This window comes from Salvelinus sp. IW2-2015, linkage group LG8 (assembly GCF_002910315.2).
Source record: "Salvelinus sp. IW2-2015 linkage group LG8, ASM291031v2, whole genome shotgun sequence".
Lineage (NCBI taxonomy): Eukaryota > Metazoa > Chordata > Actinopteri > Salmoniformes > Salmonidae > Salvelinus > Salvelinus sp. IW2-2015.
This window is the reverse complement of record NC_036848.1, coordinates 34,901,354-34,910,080: the sequence shown is the minus strand read 5'-3', so window position 1 is coordinate 34,910,080 and position 8,727 is coordinate 34,901,354. Positions and strand designations below refer to the sequence as shown.

Sequence of the window (8,727 nt, the reverse complement as noted above, 5' to 3'; positions counted from 1 at the left end):
ATATGGCTATATAAACCATATATATATATATATATAGTATCAGCAGAAACAGTCAGAGAATTTCCTCCATTTCCTTCTCTCCTCCCGACTCTGACCTGGTTTCTGTGACTCTAAGAGACTGCACTACACAGCATTCTGTCAGATATCATCTGAAACTGTCTAAAACTCGGTTCTTCAGTACCAGAGGAGGCTGGTGGGAGGAGCTATAGGAGGATGGGCTCATTGTATCAGCTGGAATGGAATTAATGGAACGGTATTAAAAAAAACATCAAACATGGAACATCCATTTATTCCATTACAGCAATTACAATGAGGCGGTACTCCTAAAGCTCCTCACACCAGCCTCCACTGTTCAGTACCCAGGTCTCTGTGTTCTGTATGCTTGTGTGTCTGTAATGTTTGTCTATGTGACTGGTAGGGATTTCACCTGCATCGTCGGCACGCCACAAGACAAGCCCACTGAGCTAAAGCCTGTAACAGGCTTGGGGTCTTAGGCAAGGTCATGGGGGTCTATATAGAATTGATTTGTTCTGTAACAGAGATGATGTGAAACATTGACAGTAGGTTGTGTTATCTGAAACTATGTCTGATGTGTTCCTCTTCTCTCAGGTGGTAGCTGATGACAGTTATTTAAACGAGGTGCAAAACACAGGTAGGCTAACAGTCACCTCTCTCCTCTTCTTCCAGTTCCCTGATCCAATTCTTTGTGTTCTATAAAATGTACCATCCCTTCTTCCCCCACTCATATTCTCTCCATTCCTACTCTCACTCCTCATGTTCTTATAACCTATTTTCCCCTCCTCCTATATCCCCCCATCTCTATTGCCCTCTGCTCTCCTCTCTCTCTCATCTCTCTCTCTCTCTCTCTACTCTCTCTCTCTTCTCGCTGTGTGGCGGTGTTTGGATCTGGGGGGCTCTCTCTCTCTCTCTCTCTCTCACTAGCAAAGACCAGCCGATTCATCATTTCTGGCCTCAATCCAAGTGCTCAAAATCCACAGAAGCACACACACACACGCACCCAAATCTCTACAGTGCTGCTGATTAATTGAGGCCTTTGAATGCTGCCACATCAAGGAAAAGAAACCCTGCCACAACGTCTGACCAATCAGACAGCAGACTGGGGAGGGGAAGGTTCTGGGTGAAATGTGTCTGAGGTTTCGTCTGAGATTAATATGATAATCTGTAAGGCCCTCCTTGGCTTTGTTAGCGTACAGTACATCAGTGTGTTTTATTATTGTGTAGCTGATGTTGTAGGTATGAGTGTGTCTCGTGTTTGTATGCACTGCCGGCATGTGTGTGAGCACAGACACATACCCACCCCCGCATGGCTCAGCTCTGTACGTGTGAACCGTGTCAAATACTCATTGTGGCGGGGAAATGGATTATGGGAGCTGAGAGAATGAGTGTTCCCGTGGTGATGGTTCCCATAGCGATGGAGGAGACTGGTTGTCGTAGCAACACAGAGTGTTGGTTGCCCTAGCAATCAGTGTGTGACCAGAATGTTTTGAGTTAATTTGGGTTTAGGTCAAATCTTTTGAGATCTGTCAGGGTCCATCAAACAAGAAGGCAACTAAAAAACACGATTTCTGTCGAAACAGCACATATTCCCAAATCATACGCATGTTTGTTCTAAAATGTATTTTACACATGGTCTCATCACACTTGATAGAAAAAAGGAAAAATGATCAAATAACCAAAATGATCAAGTTAAAACACAGCATAAACATCTGATGTAAAAGATAAGGTGAAAGTAAATTACAACTCCTCTGTACTTTCAGTATGTAACAAACACTTAGACACACCTCACGCCACTACAATTTAACACACCATTACATGCAACAACATCATATTATATCAAAGACATTACTCCCATCAACACATTTTACAATTCCATTCATGTATGTATGTTTTCTTTCAGGTGCCTAATTGAATAACACCGTCTGACAAATGACCAAATCATCATTAGGTTATACTGTCATTCATTAGGTTATACTGTTATGAATACCCATGGCACTATAAGCTCTGTGACCTTATTGGATCACTATTTATTCTGTGTGATTGACAGTAGAGATGACCAATGGGGCAGTGTTTTTACCACCAGCATTACCACCCGAGTTGAAGTATGTATAGAGCTTCTCGGTGAAGTTGCAGCTAGTGAAAGAGTGGATGTGAGATCTGGCCTTTACATCATAAAAGGAGACTAGACCCTCCTCATAATCCACAAACACCCCCACTTTTTGGGGTGTCGGGGGCTCGCCGGAGAAGAAGGGCAGGAAGAAGAGGTTATCGTACATGTTTGCACAATACCAATGCCGGTGGTACTGGTGGTACCCACTCTTCAGACCCAGAGTCCAGAATCCATTCTCAGGGGTCAGTGGAAGCCAGCCCTTCCTGTTGGCAGACTCTCTGGCCACCCCTAACCTCCACCAAGTCTTCCCCTCTACCTGCACCTCATAGTAGAATCTCCCAGAGGAGAATTCATTCTTTCCCAGGATAGAGGGATTATAATCAAACCTCTCTGGGTTGTTAGGAAGTGTCTTTAGTACGTCTCCCAGTGTCACTTGTTTTCTGTCCTCAGACACGTTGAGGTATGGAAATGCTGTGTCAGGGTCCAGAGTCACATCCACTGCATACTGCTGCATCCTCTTCAGCTTGATGTCAGGCAACTTCTCCATCTCATTATGAAGTGTCTCCTCTAGTTGAGACACGACTCTCCTCACATTCTTCACATGTAGGTAGTAGTGAACACTGACCTCAGACCAGTCCTTGGTGAATGTGGGGGTGCACAGGGATAGGGAGCTCTGGAGGAGGTGGAGGTGGTCCTCGGTGTGTGAGAGCTGCTCCAGCTCAGTGCGTCTTCTCTTAAGCTCGGTAATTTCGAGCTCCAGCTCGTTAATCAGCCCATTAGCCCGCCTGTCTTCGGCTTTCTGCTTCTCCTCAATCTCCACAATGAGCTCAGCCTGGCTTCTTTCAATGGAACGCACCAGAGCATTGAAGACCTCCACACTGTCTGCTCTCTCTCTCTCTGCAACTCTCTTGCTGAGCTCTACTGAGTCTTTGATCTGCCTAACCTTCTGCCGGCGGTCATAGATCATCTGCCGCATTTGTGCTATGGAGTTCCGCAGTTGTGCCTTCTTCTTTCCAAACTCTTCCTCTAGAGGGACGGTGTGGTGAGTCTTGTGGTCTGTCTCAGTGCAGAACTGACACACACACGTTTGGTCAGTCCTACAGAACAGCTCCAGGAGTCTGTCGTGCTTCTTACACATCATGGCTTCCAGGTTCTCCACAGGGTCGATCAGCTTGTGTCTTTTCAGGCCTGCAACTCTCTGATGAGGCTGCAAGTGAATCTCACAGTAAGAGGTCAGACACTCCAGGCAGGACTTCAGGGCTTTGAGCTTTCTCCCAGTGCAGAGATCACAGGCCACTTCTCCAGGCTCGGCAGGGGACAAATCTCTGTCTCTGTCACTCATTCTTTTGAAATGATCTGCAACATTTCTCAGTGTTGTGTTGGTCTTTAACTCTGGTCTTTTGTAGAAAATATGCTTACACAGTGGACACCGGCACCGGGCAGTGGTGTTCCAATATCTGCTGATACAGGCCTTGCAGAAGTTGTGTCCACATGGAATGGAGACTGGCTCAGTGAACACATCCAGACAAATAGAGCACTGGAACTGATCTTCAGACAGGAAACTGCTGGAGGACGCCATTTCTGCAACACAAAGAGCAAGAGCAACCATATAATTATGTTCTGGAAGGAGTACAACCACAATTCAGTCTCCTTTTATCCAGACAAGGAAGAGGTTATAAAAATATGATGGATTCAGAAAGAATATACTTTACACTAACCAACAGTATATAATATAATACAGATAAATGAATCAGTCAGATTTACACATTTCCATCAGATATTCCGGTTTAAAGAAGTGACCCAGTAGTGATTTATAAACTATATACTGTAGTGGATGTTTGTCAGAACTGTTCTGTTCTCCTGTTTGTAGACTGTGTTTTGTGGTTGTGAACGAAATGGTTGTCATACTCTGTTGCTGATCGATGTGTAATGTTACTGTTGTGACTATCTGTTTTTGCGTGTCTTTTCCTGAGACATGTACAAAAAAAGTGACTTCTGTGGTCAATGAAATATAATTCTAGAAAAATGTAATAAACGGATATAACAAATAATCTTCATAAAATTCCTTTAATATTTTCGACAGAGATCATGGCTTTTAGCCAAGGGCGTAGCAGGTGAATACAGCTGAGAAAAACAGGAAGCACAGCGATTCTGGTAGAAATAAGCCATACCTGTTCAGGTAAACCCTCCCTCCAACTCGATCAGTACTTACTTGAGTTTGCTTGTGCCTTCTATTTCTCTATGAAAGGTGGACTCTGTGCAGGCTGCAGCTGTGTTGCAATCTTCGCGAAGAGCAGGAACGTGTTCATTACCGTGTGCAGTTTCCTGCTCTCAATTTAACTCTGACTTCAGCAAAGTGTCATCTCGTAACTCCTCCCTGCTCCTACTTCCCTATAGTAGGGAAGGCGTGTCATTAGCTTTAATCGTCCATAGTTATTTGCTTGAAAGTATACTGAAAAACAAAAATGGGTTCAGAAAATGCTCATTAACTCGTGGAGTACAATGGAATGGGGGGATGAAGAGAAAGAAGGAGAGGGGAAGTGTAATGAGATGAGCAGAAGGAAGAGATGGTGTGTACAGTAGGAGGAAGTATAGCCCAGTAGTTTGTTTTATACAGGCCTCTACTATCGGCTGTGATATTCCCCAGAGATGATAGGTCAGTTTTATACAGGCCTCTACTATCGGCTGTGATATTCCCCAGAGATGATCGGTCAGTTTTATACAGGCCTCTACTATCGGCTGTGATATTCCCCAGAGATGATAGGTCCGTTTTGGCATTTAGTGGATTTATTGAGTCTTTTAAGGTTGTCTGGCAGTAAGACAATAAAAAAAAAAAAACGATTCAGTACACCCAATATTCCAACACAGTACACCCCCATTATCTTACACAGCACATACATAACCAACACTATAATACATCAGATTATTTACTCATCATTGCATGATAAAATTAAATCTACAAACTAATTGCACATAAAATGTGCTAAATTACGACATTTTATTCAGTCTGTGTGATTGACAGGACAGATGACCAATGGGGCTGAGTTTGGACCCTCAGAATTATTACAAGGGTTGAAATACGGATAGAGTTTCTCAGTGAAGGTGTTGCCAGTGAAAGAGTAGATATGAGACCTGGCCTCCACATTGTAGAAGGAGATCTGACCCTCCTCATAATCCACAAACACCCCCACCTTCTGGAGCTTCTCTCTCAGGGAAATGGGGACACGAGTATAGTTGCAGGCCTGATACTTATTTTTACCTCTCATATACACAGTCCACAGTCCACCCTCAGGGCTCTTAGTTGCAGGTTCTTTTCTCATGATGGACTCTTTGGCCACTCCAAAAATCCACTCAATCTTCCCCTTTACCTGCACCTCATAGTAGAATCCCCCTGAGGAGAAACCCTCCTTTCCCAGGACAGAGTATAAACAATCAAACCTCTTTGGGTTGTCAGTGAGAAGCTGTGGTCCTTCTTCAAATCTCACTTGTTTCCCGTCCTCAGACAGGATGAGACAGCGATGTGCTGTATCAGGGTCTAGAGTCACATCCACTGCACACCTCTGCATCCTCATCAGCTCAGCATCACACGACTTCTCCATCTCTTTGATAACTGTCTCCTCCAGCTGAGACAAAGTTCTCCTCATGATCCCTGCACACAGCGCACTGTGAACACTGATCTCAGACCAGTCCTTGGTGTTGGTGGGGGGGCTCAGGGATAGGGAGCTCTGGAGGAGGTGGAGGTGATCCTCAGTGTGTGAGAGCTGCTTCAGCTCAGTGCGTCTCCTCTTTAGCTCAGTGATTTCCTGCTCCAGCTCTTTAATGAGCCTGTCAGCCCGCATCTCTGCTGCTTTCTGCTTCTCCTCAACCAATTCAATGACCTCAGCCTGTCTTCTCTCAATGGAGCACACCAGATTAGAGAAGCTCTGCACGCTGTCCGCTATCTCTCTCTCTGTGTCTCTCTTCCTAAACTGTACTAAGTGTTTGATCTTCTGAACCTTCTGCAGTCGCTCCTGGATCATCTGCTGCACTTGTGCATCCGTCTTCCCGAGCTGAACCTTGCTCTCGCCACACTCTTCCTCTAGAGGGACGATGTGGTGAGTCTTGTGGTCTGTCTCAGTACAGAACTGACACACGCATGTCTGGTCAGTCCTACAGAACAGCTCCAGGAGTCTGTCGTGCTTCTTACACAACCTGTCTTCCAGGTTCTCCACAGGGTCGATCAGCTTGTGTCTCTTCATGCCTGTAACTCTCTGATGAGGCTGCAGGTGAATTTCACAGAAAGAGGTCAGACACTCCAGGCAGGACTTCAGGGCCTTGAGCTTCGTCCCAGTGCAGACGTCACAGGCCACTTCTCCAGACTCTGTAAGACTTTGGTTTGGGCTGCCGGGAGCTTCCACTTGAACTGACCTCCTGAACTGAGCAGCCATCTCAGAAATGAAGGTATTGACGAGAAGCTCAGGTCTCGTGAAGAACTTATGCTTACACATTGGACACTGGCACAGGTCAGTGGTATCCCAGTATCTGCTGATACAGACCTTGCAGAAGTTGTGTCCACATGGAGTGGAAACTGGCTCAGTGAACACATCCAGACAAATAGAGCACTGGAACTGATCTTCAGACAGGAAACTTCTAGGGGACGCCATTTCTGGAACACAACAACAGAACAAACACATCAAAAGAGGTGCTAGAATGTGTCAGCATTTAGACAGTAAACTTTGTACTTGTGCCTTTTTTCTCACTCTCATAGTGACCTTGGTGTCTTCAGTTGAGTTCCCACTCTCACTCATAAGGTTTTGCTATCTGCCTATTAAGCATCTTCTCCATCTCTCTCGCTACTCACCAGAGTGTTTGTTGTTCCCTTTTATTTCGCTGCAGTGTTATTTTTGTGAGTTGCAGGAGAAAGTTTGTTTCTGTGTGCAGATACCAGCTCCATATTTAACTTTCACTTCAGCAAAGTGACATCATTTAACTCCACCCTGCTCCGCTCTTTGCAAATATTTGCCCTTAAAGGGACAGAGTTGATATTTTACAAGCCTGTCTAAAGTCTCTTCTGATGTTTTTCCTCACATCATTTTGTAATGTAATTAGTTGATTATTCGAATCAGCTGTGTAGTTCTAGGGCAAAAACCAAAATGTGCTCCCCTTGTGGCCCCGAGGACCGTGTTTGGGAAACCATGCTCTACCGTGTATGGGACGTCATCTAATATAATAATTTAGCTGCTATAAATTCTTGATTGAAGCCTTGGGTAATGAACCTATTTACGACACAATTGTCTGGAAAGCCTCAATGCTTCAGGAAGCTTCATTTCCCCATCACTATTTCATACCGGAACGCCGAGGAATGTGTCAAAATCGCTACCTAATTTGCATATACCCTGCCCATTCCCCTCCCCAATAATCCCAATGTGTGCCACCCATAAGTGAAAGACCTACATAACCTTAAGGTTATAGAAAATAACAGAAGTGTGAACTCTCTGTTTAGTTCTACCTACAGGTTATAAAAAAGAACAGAAGTGTGAACTCTCTGTTTAGTTCTACCTACAGGTTATGGAAAATAACAGAAGTGTGAACTCTCTGTTTAGTTCTACCTACAGGTTATGGGAAAGAACATAAGTGTGAACTCTCTGTTTAGTTCTACCTACAGGTTATGGAAAAGAACAGAAGTGTGAACTCTCTGTTTAGTTCTACCTACAGGTTATGGAAAATGTGCTCTTATAGTTTTTCTCCAGTAGGTTTTTTCAAGGAGAAACCCTCAAACTTCCATGTCAAAGATAATAAATCACTTTAGTAATTACTACAGTAATGTCCTCAAAAACACTATAGTAAATATTACAGTATACTACAGTTTGCAAAAACACTACAGTAAATACTACAGTATACCATACTACAGGCCGCAAAAACAATACAGTAATTACTATAGTATATACTTCTCTTTTTTACTACAGTATTTATGCAATAGTAAACTGTAGAGAAAACACTACAGTGAATACTATAGTATTCCGACTGTAGTATACACTACAATATTTTTTCATGTGGGTCCCTCTCCTTTTTTCTCTCTTCCTCTTCCAGATTGGAATGAGGTATGATGGCGATTGGGTAAGGGCTACAGCCTCGTGGAAAGAGAGTGTGTGTGTGGTGGTGTGTGTGTGTGTGTGTGTGTGTGTGTGTGTGTGTTGCGTGTGTGTGGTGTGTGTGTGTGTGTGTGTGTGTGTGGTGGTGTGTGGTGTGTGTGTGTGTGTGTGTGTGTGTGTGTGTGGTGTGTGTGCTGTGTGTGTGTGTGTGTGTGTTGTGTGTTGTGCATGGTGTCAGTGTGTGGCGTCATGGATAAGTATGATGTTCAAGGAGTGGCTCCTAAGCTGTGTGGGTAGAGATAGACACTGGGTGCCCTGGCTTATTGCGCGTCCTCGTCTCTGTCCTAGCTATTAATCAACCGGAGTGGGTGTAGAGTGTGCGGCGCGTGTGTGGGTGCGTCGCATGTATGATGTTGTTTGTGGTCTGGCAGTTAGTGTGTGTTTTCAGTTACTATAGATCTGAATCCTGCTACTCAGAATGGAAGCCGTCTGGATACTCTCTCTCTTCTTCTCTCTCTCTCCTCTTCT

General features: G+C 44.4%; 2 protein-coding genes and 1 non-coding gene across 4 annotated transcripts; 1 reads left to right on the top strand and 2 right to left on the bottom strand.

Moving 5' to 3' along the window:
* Nucleotides 1-1,645: 1,645 nt before the first annotated feature.
* LOC111967812 (E3 ubiquitin-protein ligase TRIM21-like) lies at nucleotides 1,646-4,430 on the bottom strand. The gene is made up of 2 exons (XM_023993197.2): nucleotides 4,341-4,430; nucleotides 1,646-3,709 (listed from the first exon to the last, which is right to left on the bottom strand). The coding sequence occupies exon 2, from the start codon at nucleotides 3,705-3,707 to the stop codon at nucleotides 2,046-2,048; it is 1,662 nt and encodes a 553-aa protein (XP_023848965.1). The 5' UTR covers nucleotides 3,708-3,709; nucleotides 4,341-4,430; the 3' UTR covers nucleotides 1,646-2,045.
* LOC111967813 (E3 ubiquitin-protein ligase TRIM21) lies at nucleotides 4,182-7,082 on the bottom strand. 2 transcript variants are annotated; one of them, XM_023993198.1, is made up of 2 exons: nucleotides 6,969-7,082; nucleotides 4,182-6,773 (listed from the first exon to the last, which is right to left on the bottom strand). In XM_023993198.1, the coding sequence occupies exon 2, from the start codon at nucleotides 6,769-6,771 to the stop codon at nucleotides 5,131-5,133; it is 1,641 nt and encodes a 546-aa protein (XP_023848966.1). In that variant the 5' UTR covers nucleotides 6,772-6,773; nucleotides 6,969-7,082; the 3' UTR covers nucleotides 4,182-5,130. The 2 variants fall into 2 exon arrangements, with proteins under 2 accessions (XP_023848966.1, XP_023848967.1); XM_023993199.1 differs by lacking the exon at nucleotides 6,969-7,082 and adding an exon at nucleotides 6,868-6,953.
* Nucleotides 7,083-7,830: 748 nt separating this feature from the next.
* LOC111968294 (U7 small nuclear RNA) lies at nucleotides 7,831-7,882 on the top strand. Its single transcript, XR_002877856.1, has one exon. It is a non-coding gene; the product is annotated as a U7 small nuclear RNA (small nuclear RNA).
* Nucleotides 7,883-8,727: the final 845 nt, after the last annotated feature.